Genomic DNA, 26,549 nt, shown 5'->3' with positions numbered 1-26,549 from the left:
ATATACTCAAAATTTGCCCCAGGACAGACGGGCTTGTAGAAGGCCACCAAATGTTCCATGGCCTGTTTTCTGAGTTTTCTATTTTTATAATCTGCGGACTTCACTTGCCACAAACACGGCAGTTGCCTGAACTCATCAATGAAACTGATGAGAAAGTTGTGGGTGGTGAAATTGTCCACCATATTGCAGGACAGTATATGCCTGCAAGACACAAAACAACACAAAACATATTAAAAGAGCATGTATTTTGGCACATAATAAAGATATTCCTAATAAAAGCTGTATAGGGCCCAAAACACACACTTTCTATTAAAAGAGTCGTACCTTTGTTTGTGGGGAAAAGTCGTGATTCGCCGCTCGATCGTGCTCCAACTCTCGATATGTCCGCTAGCGAATCGTCGGCCGAACGATTTGGCGTCCTTTAAATACAGCGCAGGCGTCAACTCCTCCTCCAGTGGCGGGCTTGTGCAGGGGTGTGTACGTGCCGAAGATCAGGCCTACATGCGACACTCACACCTGAGGCAGTGGAATAATCATTGTTTAATTACGAACCATGTCTCAACAATCTGGGAGCTCAATTAGTGGGGGCCGAAGTGATTGGGCCACCCGAAAATCAAGGGCTACACCCATGTCAAAGCCAGAAATGGTGGAGATGGTCTCCATTTTAGAAAAAATGGATTACGATGGAAAGTTGGCAAATTACGATCGGCCCAATGCCAGGAAAGATGGCATCATGGACAAGGTGGAGGCCTGTTTGGTCAAAAAATTCGGTGTCGAGCGATCGAAAGATCAGATTCGGAAACGGTGGTCTGACCTCAAACACCGTGAGCAGGATCAGCTTTCCCAAATCCATCGGATTTTGAAAAAAAGTAAGTTTTATTTTTTCTTTATTTTTTTAATCATGCAATATGTTTTTTATAATTTTGTGTATGTTGTATTAACATGTCTAGATTATAATGTCTATGTAAAAAGTTAGATTACTCATTTTAGTTGTCATGTCGTGATTTGATCGATCTATTGTTGATGTTTTAGTATATGACATTAAAAGTCAGGAAGCCATAGTTAAAAATATATGTATTGTGTTGCAACGAACGTTCTTTCCTGCACGAATCTTCTCAGCAAACATTCCTATTAATCACAGATTATTATTCAAACCTTTAAATAGGAGAAAAACGTAAACTCCGTGCCAAACTATGGGAAAGGAGGAGGAGAGGTCTGGCAGCTCCATCGGCAGTTGCCGAACAAGATGAGGACATGGGCACAGAAGGTGGCACAGATTCCACTAAAGGTAATTGGTTCCTATGCACTGTCAAACATTAATGTACCATATTTTTCGTAGATAACCATGTACATGTCTTCATATTTGTTACTAAAAGAGCTATCAAGCAGGGCACCATGTCCTAACAAATGTACCTCTTGTGACTTTTATGATATGGCCAATGTTTTGTATTATGTAGATGAAGACCTTATTCCGGAAATAATCCTGGTGGAGCCAACAAGTGATGAGACACCAGAGCAACAAGAAGGTTGGTAGTCACAGATTTTTGTGTAGTGGGATCATAGAAATATGTGTATTTGCAATGATTGTTTAACCTTATATTCTTGTATTCCCTTACAAATTTACATTGCAGATGTTGCATCATGCCAGGATGTGGCATCCCCAGCCAGGTCAGAAGCCCGATCTCCTGGCAACTTGCCAAGCAGCATGGAAGCCAGTTCCGAAACTGTGGAGGAACCAGGACCAAGTGTCCAAGAGCCAATTGTGTGCCCACGTAGGTTTTTGCAGAATGATTTTTATCAGTGTTATTTTTAGCCTCCAATTTACAACACTAGTTCCCTATGGGAGCCTCTTTATTTGAATGGAAGTCGCACCGTAAGTCGGATCAGGATGCTCTGACTTGCGGGGCCACTTGCGTTGTGAAGATTTTTGAGGGGGAACTACACCAAAAAATTGAACAACCCACCGTGGGTGTCCCCCCAAGTTCACAACCAGGCCTTTTGTGTGTGGTATTGAGTTTGAGGGTATGCCCACAACAAAAAGACAGCGTGGGTTACCCCCAAAACCCCTACCAGACCCTTATACAAGCATGCAGCTTGTCAGGCCAGGAAAGAGAACGAGCAAGCGGACCAAACACCCCCTGGACCACAGCAGGACACATGCCCTCAACATGGGGGGGTTTTGTTGCTTTGGGCCAGGGGGCCTCTGCACCGCACACCCAAAAGCACCTTACTCCCATGTAGAGGAGGACAAGAGCCTCATCCCCACAACCCTGTCTGGTGGTTTTGGGGGGTCATGCGGCCAGGGGGTTCCTAGGACTTTGGAAGCAACCTTTAACAAAGGGTGGCCCCCAGATCCCAGACCCCAATCACTATGTGAATGGGTATGGGGTACATAGTACCCCTACACATTAACCACATAAATGGAAGTGTATGTGAATAACGACAGGAGACGTTTATGAAATGTTCTTAAAGATCTTCATCCGGTCTTCTCCACTCTGCTCTTTGGATCTTCTCCTCTCCAGTCTTCTGCTGTCCAATCTTCTGCTCTTATGTTGTCTGCTCTTTTGCCCTAGGCTCTTCTTCTTCCTCCTGTCCTCCTCCAATGCTGTTGCCGTGCATTCTGCCCGTCTCTGGTCTCTGCATCTTAATATATATACATTACAACCATGCCCTCACAATGACGTCATCATGCGTTCACACCCCTAATGAATATATAGTAAGCTCAGGAGACCGGCAGAATCATCAGCAACAGCATCGGAGGAGGACAGGAGGAAGAAGAAGAGCCTAGGGCAAAAGAGCATAAGAACAGGGTAGGTATTAACTCGAGAGGAATTTAAGATTACCTGGACACCAAATGTTTCTCTATTATTATGACCTCATGTAGGTGATTCACATTGACTCATTTTTTTTTATTTTTTACAGACCATGTTTTACATAGTTGCACATTAGCCAAATTGACCCGTGAGGCTCTCCAATGCTGCGCAGACCTGGAACAAATAAAGGAGACTGCAACGGCATTACAAATCAAAATGCGCAATTTTGTGGACATGATTGGCAAATTTTAAGCCACAATTTTACTAGGTTTTTAATGTTTGTATTGGGATGTTCCTGATGTTACAAATTTTTTATAATGTTTTAGGGCATTTTAATTACACTCAGATGTTAAAGAGTGTACCCAAGTTTGGGAAAAGCACTTTACAACACCCTAACCCTAACCCTAACCCTAACCCTAACCCTAACCCTAACCCTAACCCTGTGAATGTTTGATACTAAAACGTTTTTACATTCAACAATGTGTGTTCAATTCTTTATTAGACTTTCGTTGGGGGGTCGAGGTCTAAAGCTGTGTAAAGAAGCACTAAATGTATGATGGCTGTCCTATTCCCATATTTACATGTTAATGAAAGCATTTTGGACACTGCCATATGCGAGTTGCTGGAGGTGTCAATGAAATGTTAAAGATACCCCCAGTTTTAACGCATATCACAGTGCGATCTGACATTTCACACAGGATCGGATCACACAAGTTTGAACGATTGTGCGATCCTATCCTGATGCGGCTGAATAAATGCATCATGTGCGACTTTTGTGCGAGTGCAGTGCGAATTGAGCCATACAAACTGTATAGCTGATTTTCGCATGAACATCTGATCGCATGTAATAAAGGAGCAGTGCGCTACGATATTACATGCCATCAGATGTGCAGTGTGAATTGAGACATACACTTTGTATGGCTACATTCGCACTGAACACGCATACAAGTCGCACATGACCCTTTATTTCTGATGTATCTGGATTGGATCGCACAGTGCTTAACACTTGTGGAATACAATCCTGTGCAAAAAGTAAGTGGCGGGTCACCCTTATGCAATGCTGGAAGGCTGCAAAGTCGCAGACTTCCCGCATCGCATAAGTGTGACTCAACACTCAAGGTACTAGCAGTCCTAGGATTCAATATGGCATTGATATTGCCAGTAGCAATCAGTGTAGGGAGATCAGTGTAATCTATAGTGTATTGCTTGTTCGTTGCTCTAGTTCACTTTCCATTACCTATATATATAACACTTTGAGATGAACAATGATCAAGTTTCACATAACACTGACATATCCTAACATTGGTGGGCAGTGAGAAGGATGTCATAAATGAACACAACATAACAGGTGTAGGTACTTTGTTAATACCCTAATGTATTATATGAAATATATAGTATGGGCAACTTCTGGACAATGAACACCAATGTAAGGTGACATTAGATGAACCTTGGGTGTGACCTAGTTCTCAATGTGACAGGGTTTGTGTACATTTTGTGGGGTGCAGAAGGCCCTTGTATTTACACCACTGGCTAAAAAATAACACATGGCCATCATCACTTTGGATCAGCTGGTGAGAGACTACAGTCAAGAAACACACTGATGAATGTATTAACCCTTCCAAAGTCACACATATATAACACATGATTAACCCAAATAATAGTGTTTGGCATATGTGCCCAAATGATTATAATCCACAATACAGAATCATTGCAATTTTTGTTTAATGTGTTGAAAAATAATATATCTCTGACATTTATCTTGTGTGTCCAATCTTTAACAAGATTAATGGGTGTGTGACAGTGATTGCTGCCAGGACACAGCTCCTCTCCCCACGAAATAGTCCAGATATTCCTGGCGGATCTGACGGGCCCTGTGTGATGCCAATGCTGACCGTCCAACTTCCATTGACGGCATGGACTCCACTTGGTTAGAAGGTTGGGCCTCTCCACTTGTACCTGGCATAGCAGGGTCAGTATCCAGTTGCTGCAATACATAATTTTGTGCATTCCTGCGTAGGAAGTTGTGCAAAATGCAGCAACACAAGACCACATTATCCACTTTGTACAGTGCCAGGTTTATGGACGTCAGGAATATCCGGAACCGGTTGGCCATTATCCCGAAGGCATTCTCCACAACTCTGCGAGCTCTGGACAACCGGTAGTTGTAAATCCTTTGGTCTGGGGTGAGGTTCCTCTGAGGGTAGGGCTTCATGAGATGCTCCCCAAGCGCAAAAGCCTCATCTGCGATAAACACAAAGCTCATACCCTCAACAGTTTGCTCCCTGGATGGCAGGTTCAGAGTGCCGTTCTTTAGACGACGAGCGAACTCCGTCTGATCAATAACTCCCCCATCCGAATTGCGGCCATTTTTGCCAATATCCAAAAAAATAAACTCATAGTTTGCATTAACTATGGCTAGCATGACTATACTAAAAAAACCTTTATAATTATAAAAAAATGTGCCGGAATTCGGAGGGGGGACAATGCGGACGTGCTTCCCATCAATAGCACCCCCACAATTGGGAAAATTCCACTTCTCCAGAAATTGATCAGAAATCTCCAGCCATTGCTCTGCGTTTGAAGGAAACTGTGGGGAAAAAATAAAAAAAAAAAAATTAGTGCTTGGGCACATCACATTATTAATTACACACACAGTTGTCTGTTAAATGCTTATGCAACTTGCTAAAAAAATATACAACAGGAAGGCAAAGGTTTGGATATGGGGATGTAACATCTACATACATTTATTTTCAACCTCCTATTGTTCTTATATTGTAAAGGGCCATACACACTAGAAGATTCTCTGAAGACTTTTTCGTGCAGATTTACCTTTTCTATGTAGTGCAAGGGCCTACCAGATTGCATAGGATTTGAAAGTGTTTGTTGGACCTTATATTATTTGGTTTTGGTAAATCGGAAGGATAAATTGTTCTGACAATCTTCTAGTGTGTATGGCCCATTATACTCACCAGCTAGAGCTGAGATTTACAAACTACGGCCATCCAGCTGTTGCAGAACTACACATCCCATGAGGCCTTGTAATTCTCTGACATTCACAGACATGACTAGGCATGATGGAAATTGAAGTTCGTGAACAACTGGTGGGCCATAGTTTGAAGACCTCTGAACTTGAGCTTTGGTATATGCTGACTTTGAGATTTAGCATGTGGGTGGGGGATGGGTAAGTAAAACTGGGCATTTATACATCAATAAGGGCTTGTGGTCAGTGAAGGTTTTAACATCATTACATAAACATACAGAATCATAGGTGGGAATGGATGGACTGATGTATTTTAGATAAATCATTAACTAGGTACTAAAACATTGGCCAAGGAATAATTGTTTGAGGGAAAGCAATAAAATTAGATAAATTCGACATACTGTTAACAGGCAATGCGTTTAGGGACACATAGGAGAGAATGGTGGGGTGGTTAGTGGGTAATTTTACAAATGGTTAAGATAATCTACATCTTTACTACTATGTGCATGCGGACAGAGGGTAGTTTACAAATAATGGCCTGTATCAATTGCTGTACATCCAAAAACCTAATAATTCGGGTGAAACGACTAATACATGTAATGTAATGTAAAAAATCAAACATACCTTGATATAGTCCTTCTGCAAGACCTTGATGATGGCAGAGCAGGTCTCAGGGATGATGACTCCAAGTGCTTGGGGGGAGATGCCTGTGGTGAACTTCAGATCCTGCAGGCTTCTCCCTGTTGCAAGATACCTCAACGTCGCAATTAACCTTTGCTCAGGAGTAATTGCAAGCCGCATACAAGTATCCTGCTTCAGAATATAGGGGGACACCAGGGCAAGAAGACGGTAAAAGATGGGATCCGTCATCCTCAAATAATTCCTGAAGTCATCAGGATTATTTTCCTGGAGCTCCCTCAGCAAGGACATATGAGAAAATTGATCACGGTTAAGCAACCAATTTTTCGTCCAGGAGGTCCGCTTCTTCTTCCTATTGCTCGTACGTCGTCTCAGAGCCAAAACTCCAACACTAACGACAGCAACGGACGAATTCACGGTCGCCATAATAAATTCTCGAACGATGTCTCGGAAAATAGCGAAATGTCGTCAACCAAACAAATGCTACCGAAATCAGCGCGAGATGCCCAGAAGGGTCACGGCCAAACACTCACTTCCTCTTTTGTAGCGGCGAACGTGCGTGGAACGTAGTGACGTCATTTTCTGTCGGAAGACAAATGTCCTGGGCAAGTTTTGAGCACTTTTCAACAGACAAACAACAAACACACCAGCCGCGAACATTTGTAGGACGTTCCGTCGGCCGACGATCGGTACGTGTGTACGGGCCTTTAGTCCGTAGGGTTCAATATTGGGTTGGCCCACCCTTTGCAGCTATAACAGCTTCAACTCTTCTGGGAAGGCTGTCCACAAGGTTTAGGAGTGTGTCTATGGGAAAGTTTGACCATTATTCCAGAAGAGCATTTGTGAGGTCAGGCACTGATGCTGGATGAGAAGGCCTGGCTTGCAGTTTCCACTCTAATTCATCCCAAAGGTGTTCTGTTGGGTTGAGGTCAGGACTCTGTGCAGGCCAGTCAAGTTCCTCCACCCCAAACTCGCTCTTCTATGTCTTTATGGACTTTGATTTGTGCACTGGTCCAAATCATTTGGTGGAGGTGGGATTATGGTGTGGGGTCCTTCTTCAGGGGTTGGGCTTGGCCCCTTAGTTCCAGTGAAGGGAACTCTTAAGGTTTCAGCATACCAAGACGTTTTAAACAATTTAATGCTCCCGACTTTGTGGGAACAGTTTGGTGATGGCCCCTTTCTGATTAAACATGACTGCGTGCTGGTGCACAAAGGTCCATAAAGACATGGATGAACGGGTTTGGGGTGGAGGAACTTGACTGGCCTGAACAGAGTTCTGACCTCAACCCAAAAGAACATCTTTGGAACGAATTAAAGCCGAGACTGCAAGCCAGGCCTTCTCCTCCACATCAGGGCCTGACCTCACAAATGTGCTTCTGGAAGAATGGTCAAACATTCCCATAGACACACTCCTAAACCTTGTGGACAGCCTTCCCAGAGGAAGCTGTTATAGCTGAAAAGGGTGGGCCAACTCAATATTGGACCCTATGTACTAAGACTAGGATGCCATTAAAGTTCATGTAAAGGCAGGCATCTCAATACTTTTGGTAATATAGTGTACTTTGCAATGTGTTGAATTAGGCAGCCATGTACAACTTTCTGCGACAAAGTGATAAGTGTTCTGTGTCATCTCCTTCAACACAATATATCTTCCTCCTTACCATTCAGGGGTCGCTTGGAAGAGAATTGGAACTGCTCTCAGTGTCTCCTTTTATAGCTTGTGTGAATGCAGCCTTGGATGTTCAGTAGTACTATTTAAGGCTCCGTTCACATGTAGGCGTTTTGGGGCGTTTTTGGGGCGTTTTTCTGCTCTAGGATCAGCTCTCAAAACACCCAACAAGACAAATCCTATTCATTTCAATGGCCCCTGTTCACATCTGAGCGTTTTGATGCTGTATACAAAACGCCCAACGCTCAAAAAAGTACATGAGCTTCTTTTTGGGCAGATTACAGGCGTTTTCCATTGGTCTCTATTCAATCTAAAAACGCCTGCACAAAAATCGCGGTAAAAATCGCGGTAAACATTGCGGTAAAAAACGCGCGAAAACGCTACGCTCAGGTGTGAATGTAGCCTAAAGAATAGGCATGTCTCCTGTTGCCTAATTAGCTTTAGGCCACAAATTACAAATGATATCACTATAAAGCTTTCCCGCTATTCTCCCCACCTCAATCATATTAAAATGACAGACATATTGGGAGAAATAATTGTTTTCAGATAAACTAGCAGATCTTTGGATGAGTTTTTCTATACCGAATATTCACATCTACTGCTATGCATGGTAGAAAATCTGCATGTAAGTCAATAGCAAGGGAGTGTAGGGCTTTCACTACAAACCTCCATTAGACAGGTTTACAGTATACAGCTATCCATAAGACAGGTATTGAGTATACTGGGAAGTGTCTTGATGTGCCCACCACGTTTAGGCTCCATTCACATCTGAGCATATCATTTTCAGGTGTTTTTTGCAGGTGTTTGGAGGCAGGCATTGACATCTAACAAAAATGCTTGTAATCTGCCAAAAAAGAAGCTTCAGGTGTTATGCTTCAGGCGACAAAACGCTCATATGGGAACAGGGGCCATTGAAATTAACCACTTTACCACCGGAGGATTTTGCTGTCTTACGTCCAGGCCACTTTTTGCGATTCGGCACTGTGCGACTTTAACTGAAAATTGCGCGGCCGTGCGATGCCGTGCCCAAACAAAATTTACGTCCTTCTTTTCCCACAAACAGAGCTTTCTTTTGGTGGTATTTGATCACCTGTGCGATTTTTACTTTTTGCGCTATAAACAAAAAAAGAGTGTAAATTTTGAAAAAATAATATTTTTCACACTTTTTATATGAAATTCCCCCCCAAAAAAATGTAAGAATCACAATTTTTTAAAATTTTTGGCCAATTTGTTTTCTGTTACCTATGTTTGGTAAAAAAAATCACAATAAGCATATTTTGATTGGTTTGCGCAAAAGTTATTGCGTTTACTAACTAAGGGAAAGATTTCTGTCATTTTTGGTGTTTTTTTTTTTTTTAACGAGTAATGGCGGCAATCTGCGATTTTTTTTTTTTGCGGACTGCGACATTGCGGCGGACAGATCGGACCTTTGACTGACTTTTTGACACTTTTGGGGGTACCAGTGACATTACTACAGTAATTAGTGCTATAAATATGCACTGTTACTGTAAAAATGACACTGGCAGGGAAGGGGTTAATTTTATTGGAGAGGGAGGGGTTAATGTATGCCTGGTGCTTACTAACGTGTGTGGGGGGAGGTGACTGAGTGACACAGGGACAGATCGCATGTTCAGCTATGCTGAACCCTATGCGATCGCCGCTGCTCCTCCCCTGGCCCGACTCCCGCTGTGACTGAAAACAGCGGGAGCGAGCCTCCGGCGGCGCACGAGCGCCGCCCACAAGGGGAGGAGTCCAGCGACATAGGTCTACGTTGCTGGATGGAATCGAGCCACTTTGCCGCAGTACAGTCCCAGTGACTGGTCGGCAAGTGGTTAAAATGTTGGGTGTTTTAAGACTTCAGAGCGTTTTACGAGCTGAAAAACGATCAGGTGTGAGCAGGGCCTTCGGCAGATACAGATCCTAGAGGGTGACAGGCTATTGTGCCCTTACAGCCACTCTTAAATCCCGGTCCAAGAGGGTGACAGGCTATTGTGCCCTTACAGCCACTCTTAAATCCCGGTCCCAGAGGGTGACAGGCTATTGTGCCCTTACAGCCACTGTTAAATCTCGGTCCCAGAGGGTGACAGGCTATTGTGCCCTTACAGCCCCTCTTAAATCCCGGTCCCAGAGGGTGACAGGCTATTGTGCCCTTACAGCCACTCTTAACCACTTGCCGACCGCCGCAAGTAGATATACTGCAGCGGTCAGCCCCTCACAGGCAAAGTGACGTAAATAAACGTCACTAGCCTGTGAGGCTCTGGGGAGCGAGCGTGCGCCGATGGAGGCGCGCTCCCGCGCATGTGACCGACGGACCCGATGTCCGCCGGTCACTCTGCGATCATCGCTGCAGAGGGAGAAAGTCAGGCGGCTAGTGTAAACAAGCCGCCTGTCATTCTCCCCTGTGTAGAAACACTGATCATACGGTTCTACTATGTAGGACCGTTGATCATTGTTCCTACAGCACAAGCCACAGCCAATCACAGTTAGAATCACGCCCCTAGGGACACACACAGCCCCTCCCTCTCAAATAAAGTTAACCCCTTCACTACCAGTGTATTTTTACAGTAACAGTGCATATGTATAGCACTGATTACTGCAGTAATGTCACTGGTAACCCCAAAAGTGTCAAAAATGTCAGTCAAGGGTCCGATCTGTCCGCCCCAATGTCGCAGTACCGCAAAAAAATCGCAGATCGCCGCCATTACGCGTTAAAAAGAAAAACAACAAAAATGACAAAAATCTTTCCCTTTGTTAGTAAACGCGATAACTTTTGCGCAAACCAATCAAAATACGCTTTTTGCGATTTTTTTTTTTTTTACCAAACATATGTAGCATAAAAAAAATTGGCCGAAAATGTTAAAAAATTTTGATTTTTACATTTTTTTTGGGGGGAATTTCATATAAAATAATGTGAAAAATATTGTTATTTTTGCAAAATTGACGCTCTTATTTTGTTTATAGCGCATGATCAAAAAATCGCACAGGTGATCAAATACCACCAAAAGAAAGCTCTGTTTGTGGGAAAAAAAGGACGTCAAATTAGTTTAGGTACGGCGTCGCACGACCACGCAATTGTCCGTTAAAGTCACTTAGTGCCGAATCGCAAAATACCCCCTGGTCAGGAAGGGGGTAAAATCTTCCGGGCTTAAGTGGTTAAATCCCGGTCCCAGAGGGTGACAGGCTATTGTGCCCTTACAGCCACTCTTAAATCCCGGTCCCAGAGGGTGACAGGCTATTGTGCCCTTACAGCCCCTCTTAAATCCCGGTCCCAGAGGGTGACAGGCTATTGTGCCCTTACAGCCACTCTTAAATCCCGGTCCCAGAGGGTGACAGGCTATTGTGCCCTTACAGCCACTCTTAAATCCCGGTCCCAGAGGGTGACAGGCTATTGTGCCCTTACAGCCACTCTTAAATCCCGGTCCCAGAGGGTGACAGGCTATTGTGCCCTTACAGCCCCTCTTAAATCCCTCCCTTTGGACTCCTTTGGTCTTAAGCAAATCAAGTGGATTTGCTTAATCTACCTCTGAAAATACTGCCGTTATTTCAGGACTTTATAGCAGATGCCTCAAATTTATGACTCCGTGAAAGATAGCAGGCACTGGAAAACCGCAGCCACAAATTGACTTCATTATTTCCACAATATATTCTGACCTTGTGCAGAAGAAAAGAGACTGGGAATGTGTACTGAAGGTCTGGTCAATACTAATAATAATTGTATTGACTGCCGTCCAGGTGATAGCTGTGATGGATGTATAGTCAGAGCAGGGTTCCTTTTTTGTAGGAGGAAATTTGCTTGAAATAATCAGTGTGCACATTTCCCTATAGTGTTAGTCAGCTCATAAAACAGTAAGTAGAAGCGATCACTTCTCTGCGTCTTCCATCCCAAGATGTACACAGACCTTTTTCATTGCTTAACTCTCCTGGCATCACATGAGAAAATAATTGTCTGAACGCAATAGAAATTCTCAGAAGTCATTTATAAGTTCTTCTTCATATTGGCAGCCGACCGGGGCATAGTACATTAGATGAATGCTAGAAAAATATAGTACTGAATTCTTTATTAAGCTTGACAATTGACTGTTCGCCCATCCATATAACAGGCAGTGTGAGACCGTTATAAAGATTTTCTAAGAATAAGGTGTTTGTTTCCTTGTGTACTGATGCTGCAAATCAGGGTGATTATGAATGTATTTTCTGATTGAAATATCTTTTGATAATCTCTTTAAATAGGGATATAAATCATTCCAATTGCTATTCAATATGTAGTAATGCAATGAATGGAAAATGGGGTAATCTGCCGGTGTAATTGAACATCGTATAGCAACCGAACCAGTGCATAGCATGGTAGATCCTTCTTGGAACCAAAGGTATTCATTTATTAGTCTTATGCCCCGTACACACGTGCAGATTGTCGGCCGAAAAGATTCGGCCGACGACTGATCGGCCGATTGTAGGCTTGTTAGTATGATGCTTCCGACAGCCGACAGCGCACTTTCGGGCCGAACAGAATCTGTCGTGCAAGCATTAAAATTTTTGTATGCCGACACCAGAACGGCCGATTGTTCGCCAGTCAGTACAGAATTCGGCCGACAGACAGCAGATTTGCAAGACTGGGCATGCTCAGAAAAGAAAAAAGACAAGGAAAGTTAACCATCACATGACATCACTTCTGCAGTCGGCTGTTGTTGGCCGACAAAATTCGTGTGCAGTCTTTTGCAGTTTTCAACAGACACGACAGACCTTGGACAAAAGACGGCCGATCGTTCGGCCGACAATCTGCACGTGTGTACGAGGCATTATTCCATCACATATCGAAAAAAATAGGATTACTATATTCAGAATACTAGGCAGTACCTTGCACATCATGTAAAAAAAACATTTACATAATTCTATCCACTGACCAGAAACGACGAATAATCCTTTTTATTTATGGGATATGGGATGGAATGAGACATGGGAATACCTTCAATAATCTGTATAGAAAGCCTGCATTAGCAAATTAAAGGTGGTATTTGTATTATCACTGTAAATTTTAAATGTGGTATTTTTTATGGTATTTTACCAAAATATGTGTTTTTTTTTTTTATTCATTCGGAAGTTGAGGGTCATAGAAAAGACAGAGCCCAGTTAGACACAGCTGAACCAAGGCAGGTTATATTAGCCATAAAGTGCAAGGCCTAGAAAACAACATAAAACCCCCATTCACATTGACAGGTCAAATCACATGTCAAATCGCAGCCTATTGCCGGAAATGGCACCGTCCCAATCCGCGCCGCACTGATTTCCAAAAGTAGCTCCTGCACTATTTTTGGCGACTTCAATAGACATCTGGGCATGAACACGCACAGATGTCTTTCAAGTTGGACCGTAATGCGGCTTTGAAATAGTGTGAATTCGCACAATTTCAAAGCTGTGTTCAGTGTGAACGAGGGCTAAATGAGACACCACACCTTTAAAGGTACATTGCAATCCCCAAATAAACTCATGTATAACAAAGGTAAAGGCAATTTTCTACATCAGGTTTTTGTTTCAGGTTGGAACATTTTTAATTGACTGCGCTGAAAAGAGTACTATCTGAGCATAAGGTTGGAAGCAAAAAATAAAAGAAGGGGGCAAGGAAGGGGAATAGAAAGAACAGGGTAGTGTGCATGACATAAAAGGGTATTTGCGGACCCATATACAGTATCTTACAAAAGTGAGTACACCCCTCACATTTTTGTAAATATTTTATTATATCTTTTCATGTGACAACATTGAAGAAATGACACTTTGCCACAATGTAAAGTAGCGAGTGTACAGCTTGTATAACAGTGTAAATTTGCTGTCCCCTCAAAATAACTCAACAGCCATTAATGTCTAAACCGCTGGCAACAAAAGTGAGTAAAGACTTTCTAATGTCTTGCTACAAAGCAGGAACATAGGTCTTTGCCTTCCCCTAGTAAAATCACCTCCCACACAGTGAGTAAGCACAGGCTAGGCACACAGTTAACCCTTTGATCCCCCCTCTCAGCCAGTGTTTATTAGTACAGTGATAGTGCATTTTTCTTTTTTAACACTGATCACTGAATTAGGCCCCTTTCACACGGCTCCATTCCATCGACGGAGCCGTTCTGCTCAGCGGGGGAATCGATCCGCCGATCCCCGCTGAGCAGGCGGATAACAGCTCCGTCTCCTCTCTGTGTGCAGAGATGGAGGTGTCAGATCCCGCTGTTCTCTATAGGGGAATCGGATGAGAACCGACCGCCTGTCCGTTCTCATTCGGTCCAAACCGCCAGACGGATGGAAAATAGGGTTTCCATCCGTCCAGATTTGACGGGCAGGATTGGATCGGATGTCAGTGGACATGTCTCTGCTGACATCCGCTGCCCCATAGAGATGCATGGGGCATCCATTCAGATCCGCCTGAAAAACTGACAGGCGGATCTGAACAGACCGTATGGGTGAAAGGGGCCTTAGTGTCACTGGTCCCCATAAAGTGTCAAAAGTGTCAGTTAGGTGTCTGATTTGTCTGCCACAATATAGCAGTCCTGATATAAGTGGCTGATCATCGCCATTACTAGTAAAAAAAAAAAAAAATGAATAAAAATATCCCATAGTTTGTGGACGCTATAACTATGCAAAATTGTCTGTCTTTTTTTGTTTATACTGTGAAAAATAAAACCGCAGAGGTGATCAAATACCACCAAAAGAAAGCTCTATTTGTGGGGGCAAAAAAAGCACGAAAATGTTATTTGGGTACAGTTTAGCACGACCGCACAATTGTCAGTTAAAGTAACGCAGTGCTGTATCGCAAAAAGTAGCCTGGTCAGGAAGGGGGTAAAACCTTCCAGAGGTGAAGTGGTTCAATGGAAATTGTACGATCTGATATCTTTCGCGAAAATTTTTCGCGCTTGTCCCATCAAATAATTGCACATGGATTGTCATGATTAGCTCTTGAAAGTGGTGTACTAATGATCAGATTATTGTACAATTAATTCAAAAGTGGTATTTTTCGTAAAAAAATTTCTGGTCGTGTGTATGGGCCATAACAGGTAGCCTTAAACTAGCACTATATCCTGTTTTATTGTCTTCCAATTAGACATGTGCGATTTGTTTCGTTCCGAATAAATATTCAGACACATTTTTCATTACAGTATAAACTAAGTATACTGAATGCTTCAAATAATGAAACAAAGTTTGTCCGAATTTCCGAAATTCAAATTGAAATTCGTATCAAATTTTACATCGAATTCCATTCGAATTCGAACTGTAAACATATTTCTGAAATCAAAAGACTGTGTATGCTATTAGAGTACCATTTCAAAATAATGTCTAAAAGTGAAACCTCCACTGATCTGTTTCCTCCCCCCCCCCCCTCCGGTGCCACATTTGGCACCTTCCAGGGGGGAGGGGAACGGGTACCTGTTTTTGACAGGTACTCTTCTCCACTCCCGGGGGATGGCGCCGTCCCTGGGAAGTTTGGCCCCCCTTCTCCTTCCCCCTGCTGCCGAGCCAATTAGAAAGCGTATCGCCCTTTGCGTATGTGCAGTAGGGAACCGGCTGTGAAGCCGAAAGCCTTCACTGCTGGTTTCCCTATCAATGAATGGCGGTGGCAGCACCCGGCAGCCAATCCAAAAAACCGCTGGGGTGTCGACATCGCAGTCTTCTGGACAGGTAAGTGTTTATATATTAAAAGTCAGCAGCTACAGGATTTTGTAGCTGCTGACTTTCAATTTTTTTTTCCCCAGCTGGAACACCTCTTTAAGCCAAAGATGATTTAAAGATTTTTTCAGCAATGAATAAGCGAACCTGATTCGTGAACCGCGTCTGCTGTTTGAGGCATCTGTTCATTGTGCTGTCATGTTTTTGGAGAAATAAAGACTTTTTATCCACTGACACTGGAGTGCTGTCAAACCATTTCCTTTACAATTTCTACTTCCATGATTTAAAGAGTCATTGTAATTATTTGATGAAGATTTTTCTTTTTTTTTTTTTTTCACTTTGCCGCATTCGAATTAAAAAAAAGATCTAAAATTTTTGTTTCAACGATTCGAAATATATCTTCGATTATTTCAAATCTAAAAAAAAATGGTAAATTCAAAGAAAATTTGAAAAAGACATAAAAACTACGGTAATTCCGAATATGAATTGAACGAATCAACCGAATTAAACTGAACTAAATAACTAGATTAACGAATTTAAACAAAATGAAACAAAACAAATTTTTCTGTCATATATACATTTCTACTCCCAATGCTTATTAATAATCTGTCTACTATGGGACAGTGCATTGTCATCTAAGAGAATGACTGACTGAGTCATAATTTTCCAGTATACCATTTGGGGTTTTTTGAGAAGTATTTTCCCCAAGAGTCCGGTGAACCCACCTGAGGCCCTCTATACAGTAGTTTTCAGGTAGACCCCAAGAGTCCGGGGGAACCCACCTGAGGCCCTCTATACAGTAGTGTCAGGTAGACCCCAAGAGTCCGGGGAACCCACCTGAGGCCCTCTATACAGTAGTTTTCAGGTAGACCCCAAGAGTCTGGGAAACCCACCTGAGGCCCTCTATACAGTAGTTTTCAGGTAGACCCCAAGAGTCCGGTGAACCCACCTGAGGCCCTCTATACAGTAGTTTTCAGGTAGACCCCAAGAGTCCGGGGGAACCCACCTGAGGCCCTCTATACAGTAGTTTTCAGGTAGACCCCAAGAGTCCGGGGAACCCACCTGAGGCCCTCTATACAGTAGTGTCAGGTAAACCCCAAGAGTCCGGGGAACCCACCTGAGGCCCTCTATACAGTAGTGTCAGGTAAACCCCAAGAGTCCGGGGAACCCACCTGAGGCCCTCTATACAGTAGTTTTCAGGTAGACCCCAAGAGTCCGGGGAACCCACCTGAGGCCCTCTATAGTTTTCAGGTAGACCACCACTGGTAAACAATGTGTCAGGTAATGTGTTCAAGAAGAGGGGCTGACCACAGCCACAAGATATTAGAGGACAGCAGAGCTCAGCAACGTAGCTTCTCTCTCATTGAAGGGACGGGAAGCAAAGGCAGTATTTCACAGCTCCACATTTTAAAATGATTTTTTTTAGTTTACCTAGAAGAACATTGATGTGTATTGGCCTTCCCACATTTTATGTTAATGTTTTTGTTTTTTTTCCACAGCTGTGGGATTCTCTGAGTGGTAAATGTGTGGCTACCCTCACTGGACATGAAGATGAGGTCTTGGATGTCTCATTTGATTCCACTGGCCAGCTGATTGCTACAGCCTCTGCTGATGGTTAGTCCGGCTCATAAATAGCCTTTTTCTATTAAATTTCTCAATCCTATCTGCTCATCTCTGAGTGCAGTTTATACCTGTTTTAAAGAATATGTAAACCCAACATTTTATATCATTGATATGTACCTGCTGTACCATGCACTTGTATGAAAAAGTATCCTGTTCTCTTTGTATTGTTTACTTGGTGTGAAAATCCCTGGTGATCCTTGAGGTTTTCCTTTTAAAAAATGACCATTCTAGACATGAGAGCTTAGCATGGTCAGTTCTCTACCTGTGCTGGGAACTCAGCCTGATCTCCTCCAATGATGAGACTTGTGGTGACACGCCCCCCTCACCCTGCACAACCATTCATTGGGAAGATCAGTGTACTGCTGCTTCTCCCCCCAACTCTAATGCAGCTGAGAACAGAGGGTATGTGATCACTTATAAAAAAGGAAAAAAAAAAATATTTATAATGTTTTTTATATGTATACACAAATGTTTTGCCTTTCATTGCAACTTTTAACTGAATGGGTTGTTTTACAAGGTGAGGGTTTATACTTTAAAGCGGAGTTCCAGCCATTTACTCACCTGTCCAACGGTCCAGCGATGCGGCCGCCGGAAGCCTCGATCCTCTCCCTCGGCGCCGGCATCACTGCTGTGGGCACCCGGCTGTTACAGTTTGCGGCTTCACAGCCGGGTACCCACTGCGCATGCGCGAGTCGCGCTGCGCGCCGTGATTGGCCGGCAATCTTCTGGGACCTCTGACGTGTCCCAGAAGATTGCAGGGAGGGAGGGGGAGAGGAGAACTTCCGCTCAGGGCGCCGCGGCGCTCCGAGCGGAAGTGGGAGCGGGTACCTGTCAAAACTAGGTACCCGCTCCCCCCCCCAAAAAATGACATGCCAAATGTGGCATGTCGGGGGGTCAGGACTCCCTAAAGCGGAAGTTCCACTTTTGGGTGGAACTCCGCTTTAAGGCAGTGTTTTTCAACCTTTTTCCAGTTGGGCACCCTTGAAAAATATTTTCAGTCTTGATGCATCCCTGTCCAAGGCTTGGTTCACGTTCCTATGTGTCGTGGAACACGTGAAAAACTGCATTTGTTCCTGACACACAGACAAATGCTTTGCTCATTAGGGGTGCCGTTAATTCTTAATGGTACCCCACACATTGGCAAATGTGAGATGTTTTTTGTGTTGTGCAATTTTTTTAAAAAAATCTCAGGGACTTCTTTTCCTGCATTTCTGCAGGTATGGCAGCCCATTGAAATGAATGGGCTGTCCTACACGCAGCACACATTCACACAGATGTGAATCAAGGGTTTGCTCACATGTGAGGTTGGAGGAGCGGTAAAACCACATGGTTGAGCTGTTTTTACCAACCTCAACTGCTTCCACTTTAGCTGCATAGGCAGCAGCTGGGGATGTACACATGCTGTGGCTGCAGCTGGAGGTATACCCAGGGTGAATGGGGCTGCACTGCAACCACCCCGCAACTGTGTGCATTGCATGCAGTTGCGGTGTGGTGATGCAGCATTTACGGGGCTAAAACAGATGGTGAGGAGGCAGCATATTGCCTCTTTACCGCCTGTCAAATGCCTCTAAAGAACGATCTGAGCATGGACTGCTTTTCAGAGGAGCAGAAGCCCTTGCTGCTATTATGAACAAGCTGCCTAAAAAGCAGTTCTGATAGTACATGAATATTAGGATTAAAAGTAACATACACACATACATACATACATACATACATACATACATACAAACACATGTACAAACACACACATGCTGCAGCTCAGTTTCAGGGTCTTGGCAATCTTCTTATAGCCTAGGCCATCTTTATGTAGAGCAGCAATTCTTTTTTTCACATCCTCAGAGAGTTCTTTGCCATGAGGTGCCATGTTGAACTTCCAGAGACTTAGGGGTGTACTCACTTTTGTTGCCAGTGGTTTAAAAATAATGGCTGTATGTTGAGTTGTTTTGAGGGGACAGAAAACTTACACTGTTATACAAGCTGTATACTCACTACTTTACATTGTAGCAAAGTGTCATTTCTTCAGTGTTGTCACATGAAAAGATATAATAAAATATTTACAAAAATGTGAGGGGTGTACCCACTTTTGAGTGATACTGTACATGTACACATACAGACACATGTACCCACACATACAAACTCATGTACACACACATGCACACATCTGTACAGACACATGTTCACACTCATACAGACACATGTACACACACATACAGACACATGTACACACACATATACATGTACACACATACAGACACACACATACAGACTCATGTACACACACATACACATGTACACACATACAGACACACACATCTTTATGGGTGTTCCTAAAAGACACCATAGCAGAAGCTGTTTGCCTTCAGACTCTCTGAGTTTGATTTACTAAAGGCACTCTGCTAAGGAAGTTGTACTTTGTAAAGGAATTTGCCCAGAGGTTAGCGAAAGGTGAAGCTTTGCTGACTCCCATCATCCAATCATGTGCAAGCAAAAATGCATTTTCCTTGTACAGGGTTGGGTATTCTTTGCAAATTGAATCTTCTCTTGCAAAGTGTACAGCTGTGAAAAGGCGCTTATAGCTCCACCTTCTGTTTGCAGGTATAAATATGAAATGTTTTACATTAAAGCAGTATTAAGCTCAACAACAAAAATGTGATATATTTCAGCTTAGCAATCCTTAAAACATATTTCCATTATCATTACAAAATAATACACTAAAAATTAATATATAAAATACAATAGCTACACAAACCATATTGTTAAGGTTATTTAAAATTACTTTTCCTTTTTTAAACTGCAGCACTGCAATTCTCTGTAAAATTGCAACATGGCAGCCTGCAAGCATTCTGTACACCCTTGATGTACAGAACGCTTCCAAGAATGTAATTTCCTGCTTGTGTGTAGAACTAAGATACAAATCAGGTTTTAGGCATCCTCTGTAACAAACATGTTTTTTTTGGTGAAATATTCCCTAAGGGTTAATTACTTCTAAAGAGATGCAGACACTGCAGCAACTTTTTTTTCATCCAAATACTGAAAGTGTTCTAGCTGATTCGAATAAATGATTCCCTTATTCAGAATCACTCTACAAAGAACATTGTTTAACAAAGAGCAGAAATCAATAGGAATCTGAACCAAAATTGTTAAAATCTTTGCACTGTACATAGATCACCCAGAGGGAATTCTTTTATTCTCAACAAAACTGGGGTTACTTTTTCAATGTAATGGCTGTCGTAGTTTAACATTTTAGGCTTTTTTTTTTCTTTTTTATGTTCACCTGGTGATCTGGCCAGTAACACTCTTCCTTCCTTAGGGTCTCTCTATTCTGAATGGAGGAGCAACAGAGACACCTTTTGGACAGCAGCATGGTCAAACTGTCAAGAGGGCAGTGTTAGGGACTTTTCACACGTACGGTCCGTATGTCCGTTTTTCCTCCCATCTGTTTGCGGATGAAAAACTGACATAATGCATTGATGACCATCCACTGACATCCGATTTGCGTCCTTTCCGTTCAGTTCTGTTTTTTGAAATGGAAGAGAACCCTATTTTTATTCTGTTTAAAAAATGGAACAGATGCAAAAACGGATGTCCGTTTATCATCCTTAAACGGATGGAATGATAAACGGACAAACGGAACGGACCCTCCAAAAGTGCATCCGTGTCCGTGAAAAAAAAAAAACTGAACGGACCGTGTGAAAGGACCCTTAGATGCACTAGCTGTTTTCAATGAACCTGACTAACAAATTAAAGCTGAACTTCAGCTAACAATTTTTAATCTGTTACAGCAAACTTTTGTTTTCCTTTCTAGAAAGGTTTTAAATGAATAAAAGCTGACTATTGTAAGAACCCCTGTAAGTGGTGAATAGTTTGGCAAAACCATCTAATAGCCACTTTTACTGAACAACTTAATTTAATCAAAAACGTTGAAAAATAACGGGCTAACTGGGCAGAACACCAAGTGAAAAAAAAGGCAATAAAGCCTAAAAAAAAGCGAATGCAGCCGCCAAATGTAAGAACTGGTAAGGTGCAATATAATACTCCTAAAATGTTGTTTTTGGGTTTAAAATCACTTTAAATAAAATGATATGAAAAATATATATTTTAAACGTTTTCAGAAGCACTGAAAATTCCATTTAAAATAGCTACATGTTTACCATTTCCAAAGAGAACATAATACTTGTTGGTGCAGTGAGCCAAGCACATAATGGTAAAAGCTGTCAAGCAAGAAAGTGAAAAGAATTTCAAAGTTCCTCCAAATTTAGTCATGTATATACATTTAATGATAAAAATACCCTTTTTCTATATACCCTTCTAATTTCCTGTAAATAGCAGAATTACATACAGTGAGAAAAGTATGATTCATGTTGAGTACTCTGCAGTTATCTGCCCCTGACTCAGTCAAGTGCCTTTCAAATGTTTATATGGCGATTACATGCAATTTTCAGCACTTTGCTGATAGCGGACTAAGAAAGCTTCTAAGGATTAATATGTTCTGTTAATCTTTAGCTGAAGGCTAGGATTATTTGATACAGTCATTGGAAATTGAAAAAGGTTATATTTTTATCTTTTGCAGCTCAGTGCAATGATGGGGGACCGTAACTATATAAAGAGATCTTTGTTACTACTCATAGAACACACTTTGATCTGCAGATGTTGTATTTTTTTAATGTAGTATTTATACCTGTAATCTCTGTTTTACCAGGAACAGCTAGAGTGTATAATGCAGCCAGCAGGAAATGTCTAGCCAAGCTAGAAGGGCATGACGGTGAAATATCCAAGGTAACTTGTGTTATGCGTATATGTTCAGTCAGATCCGATTCTTTGAGACTTCATGGACTAAAGCACCCCTCTGTAAAATAGTGCAAGTTCGTTTGTTTATTAGCCGCACCTTTATCTACCTTAGTGCCTTTTCCCATGACATTTTATCATGACCCCCTACTAAATCTCTACTGAATCTTATCTTCTATTTTTATGGCCAAAGTATTTGATTTTTTTTTGTTTCATTATTACCTTGATTACTTGAACCTGGATTAAAAAGATAAGCACAGAGAAAAGCAACGCAGAAGGGCTAATAGTGTAGTAAAGGAATAATGATTTTAATAATAGAAAAATGGATTAAAAAATCACTGAAAAACATTAGATGGATAGCCACATATTGGCAGAACTCAGGATAATCCAGTGTCCTGGGGTAAAACCTTCCGCCCTGGCCAGTGAGTGGAGTCCAGGTCTACTAGACTGAGCTGGAAAACGACAGTGGCAGTGTGTCAAAGCAACCGCTGTCCCAAGTCCACCCTGGAGTTTGCTTAATGGGAACCCCCCCCCCCCCCCAGAGGTGACAATAGCGCAAGAGTGCGTTTCGGGGACGAACTCCCATTCCTCAGCGTGCCTCTCAGACTATATCCACTCCCAAAAAAACAATATCCCCCACTTCCCCTAAATGTGTTCCTGTGCTATTGTTACATCATCTTAGGGGAGGAGAGGGGGAGATGGCTTCTTATTGATGCTGTTTTTTCAAGCTGAGGCTTTTTGACAGATCTGGATATTAATCACTGAACAGGGTGGAAAGTTTTACAGTGGGACACCAGATTTTGAATGTGTTTTTTTGTTATCAAAATCATTATTGAGTTGCCACACTATTGGCCCTTCTGTGCTGCTTTTTTCTATGGGTATCTTTTTCATGCAGTGGGTAACCCCCACTCCTCTTCAAGTAAGCTAGCGGCATTGGGTTGCTAATTAGTGTCAGGTTCGGTCTTGGATTGTGTAATCATGAAGACTACATCCATGTCATTTGTATGAGTGCATTTCTGATTTCTATATTGTAAGTTATTCTGTGTGTTTAAAGCTGGCTATACATAGATTGAAATTCGGTCAGTGTATGAGGAGGGAGGTAGCACAGAAGTTGATTGGTAGGACTTCTGTACAACTGCCTTGTCGAATTTTCCCTGCTCAGTGAGCACTGCAGGCTATAGCCCGCAACACTGATCATTGTATTCTGACCGTGGTGAAGTCTCTCACGCTGTCAGAATACTTCCATCCACCTCGATTATATGGAGGAGGGAATAGAGTCAGTTTTTGTTCATTTATTTCACCTCTTCTCCTCAATTGCCCAATTCTGCCCTCCCCGGCTGCCTCAACCTCATTGTCACATTGTCTTTTTTTGTGGGCTGCTGTTTGATGTGTGCTGGTATGGTTTGGGCTGCTGGATGGTATCTGTTGGGTATAGTGTTTAATTATGTGTGGTGTCTGGGCATGGTGTGCGCTGCTCTGTGTACTGTATATGCTGCGGGCTACATATATATGTGCTGGGTGTGGTGTGCTCTGCTTTTTTTGGTGTGCTGGACATACCACAGACAGCTGTGTGGTATATACTGGGGTATGCTGTAGGCAGCTGTACTGTGTATGGTGTGGGGTGCTGTGTGGTGTGTACTGGGTATGTTGTGGGCTGGTGTGGGGCTGCTGTTGGGTGTGTACAGGATATGGTGTGAGATGCTGTGTGGCGTGTACAGGGTATGGTGTGAGATGCTGTTTGGTGTGTACAGGGCATGGTGTGGGGTGCTGTGTGGTGTGTACTGGGTATTGTATGGGGTGCTGTGTGGTGTGTACTGGGTATGGTATGGGGTGCTGTGTGGCGTGTACTGGGTATGGTGTGGGGTGCTGTGTGGCGTGTACTGGGTATGGTGTGGGGTGCTGGGTGGGGTGTACTGGGTATGGTGTGGGGTGCTGGGTGGGGTGTACTGGGTATGGTGTCGGCTGCAGTGTGGTGTGTACTGGGTATGGTGTGGGGTGCTGTGTGGTGTGTACTGGGTATGTTGTGGGCTACTGTGTGGTGTGTAGGGAGTATGGTGTGGGGTGCTGTGTACAGGGTATGGTGTGTACAAGGTATGGTGTGGGGTGCTGTGTGATGTGTACTGGGTATGGTGTGGGCAGCTGTGTGGTGTGTACAGGGTATGGTGTGAGGTGCTGTGTGTGCTGGTTATGGTGTGGGATGCTGTGTGTGCTGGGTATGGTGTGGGATGCTGTGTGTATTGGGTATGGTGTGGGATGCTGTATGTGCTGGGTATGGTGTGGGATGCTGTGTGTACTGGGTATGGTGTGGGATGCTATGTGTACTGGGTAGGGTGTGGGATGCTGTGTGTGCTAGGTATGGTGTGGGTTTCTGTGTGTACTGGGTATGGTGTGGGGGACTGTGTGTACTGGGTATGGTGTAGGATGCTGTGTGTACTGGGTATGGGGTGGGATGCTGTGTGTACTGGGTATGGTGTGGGTTGCTGTGTGTACTGGGTATGGTGTGGGTTGCTGTGTGTACTGGGTATGGTGCGGGGGACTGTTTGTACAGGGTATGGTGTGGGGGGCTGTGTGTACTGGGTATGGTGTGGGGGGCTGTGTGTACTGGGTATGGTGTGGGGGGCTGTGTTCACTGGGTATGGTGTGGGGGGCTGTGTTCACTGGGTATGGTGTGGGTGGGGGGGGATGTACTGGGTATATTGTGGGATGCTGTGTGTACTGGGTATATTGTGGGATGCTGTGTGTACTGGGTATAATGTGGGATGCTGTGTGTACTGGGTATGATGCAGGATGCTGTGTGTACTGGGTATGATGCAGGATGCTGTGTGTACTGGATATGATGCAGGATGCTGTGTGTACTGGGTATGGTGGGATGCTGTGTGTACTAAGTATGGTGTGGGATGCTGTGTGTACTGTGCATGGTGTGGGATGCTGTGTGTACTGTGCATGGTGTGGGATGTTGTGTGTACTGGGTATGGTGTGGGATGCTGTGTGTACTGGATACAGTGTGGGGTGCTGTGTGTACCAGTGTTAATTTTGGCAGCAAATTTCAATTTAGTTTTAGTCTTAGTCTTAGGACTAAAATGGCATTTTAGTTTTAGTCCTATTTTAGTCTTCTGCAAGTGTTTTAGTTTTAGTCGTATTTAGTCGACTAAAACTCCAGTATATTTTAGTGTGTACTGGGTATGGTCTGGGATGCTGTGTGTACTAAGTATGGTGTGGTATGCTGTGTGTACTGGATACAGTGTGGGAGGCTGTATGTACTGGATACAGTGTGGGATGCTGTGTGTACTGGATACGGTGTGGGATGCTGTGTGTACTGGGTATGGTCTGGGATGCTGTGTGTACTGGGTATGGTGCGGGATGCTGTGTGTACTGGGTATGGTCTGGGATGCTGTGTGTACTGTGCATGGTGTGGGATGCTGTGTGTACTGTGCATGGTGTGGGATGTTGTGTGTACTGGGTATGGTGTGGGATGCTGTGTGTACTGGATACAGTGTGGGGTGCTGTGTGTACCAGTGTTAATTTTGGCAGCAAATTTCAATTTAGTTTTAGTCTTAGTCTTAGGACTAAAATGGCATTTTAGTTTTAGTCCTATTTTAGTCTTCTGCAAGTGTTTTAGTTTTAGTCGTATTTAGTCGACTAAAACTCCAGTATATTTTAGTCGACTAAAACTCATTTTAGTCATCTATAATCAAATGGGTGTAGTTCAATTGTAATTTGTAATGCATTATTTAAGCATTTCTCTACAATTTCCAAACTCATTTATATACTACTGCTGGTCCTGGAGTGAAAAATCTAATATGTTATTATTTATGCTTTGAGCATGCACTAGTGTTAATTTTTGGCAGCAAATTTCGATTTAGTTTTAGTTATAGTCTTTTGACTAAAATGCCATTTTAGTTTTAGTCGTATTTTAGTCTTAAGACTAAAATGCCATTTTAGTTTTAGTCGTATTTTAGTCATCTGAATTGTGTTAGTCGACGAAAAAGTTTTAGTTGGTTTTAGTCGACGAAATTAACACTGGTGTGTACTAGATACAGTGTGGGGTGCTGTGTGTGTACTGGGTATGGTGGGATGCTGTGTGTACTAGATACAGTATGGGGTGCTGTGTGTTTACTGGGTATGGTGTGGGATGCTGTGTGTACTGGATACAGTGTGGGGTGCTGTGTGTACTAGATACAGTGTGGGGTGCTGTGTGTGTACTGGTTATGGTCTGGGATGCTGTGTGTACTAAGTATGGTGTGGGATGCTGTGTGTACTGGGTATGGTCTGGGATGCTGTGTGTACTGGGTATGGTGCGGGATGCTGTGTGTACTGGGTATGGTCTGGGATGCTGTGTGTACTGGGTATGGTCTGGGATGCTGTGTGTACTGGGTATGGTCTGGGATGCTGTGTGTAC

General features: G+C 43.1%; 1 protein-coding gene across 2 annotated transcripts in view; it reads left to right on the top strand.

Annotated features, from left to right (window-relative positions):
• DAW1 (dynein assembly factor with WD repeats 1) overlaps positions 1-26,549 on the top strand; it is a 121,166-nt gene that overhangs the window by 75,929 nt on the left and 18,688 nt on the right. For both annotated transcript variants that reach the window (XM_082249604.1, XM_082249603.1), the window contains exons 10-11: positions 17,242-17,356; positions 22,065-22,141. In XM_082249604.1, the coding sequence (XP_082105730.1) occupies positions 17,242-17,356; positions 22,065-22,141 (192 nt within the window). The remainder of the gene's footprint in view (positions 1-17,241; positions 17,357-22,064; positions 22,142-26,549) is intronic.

Source organism: Pelophylax lessonae (assembly GCF_965119305.1).
Source record: "Pelophylax lessonae genome assembly, chromosome: 3".
NCBI lineage: Eukaryota > Metazoa > Chordata > Amphibia > Anura > Ranidae > Pelophylax > Pelophylax lessonae.
This window is presented reverse-complemented; position numbering and strand designations above follow the sequence as displayed.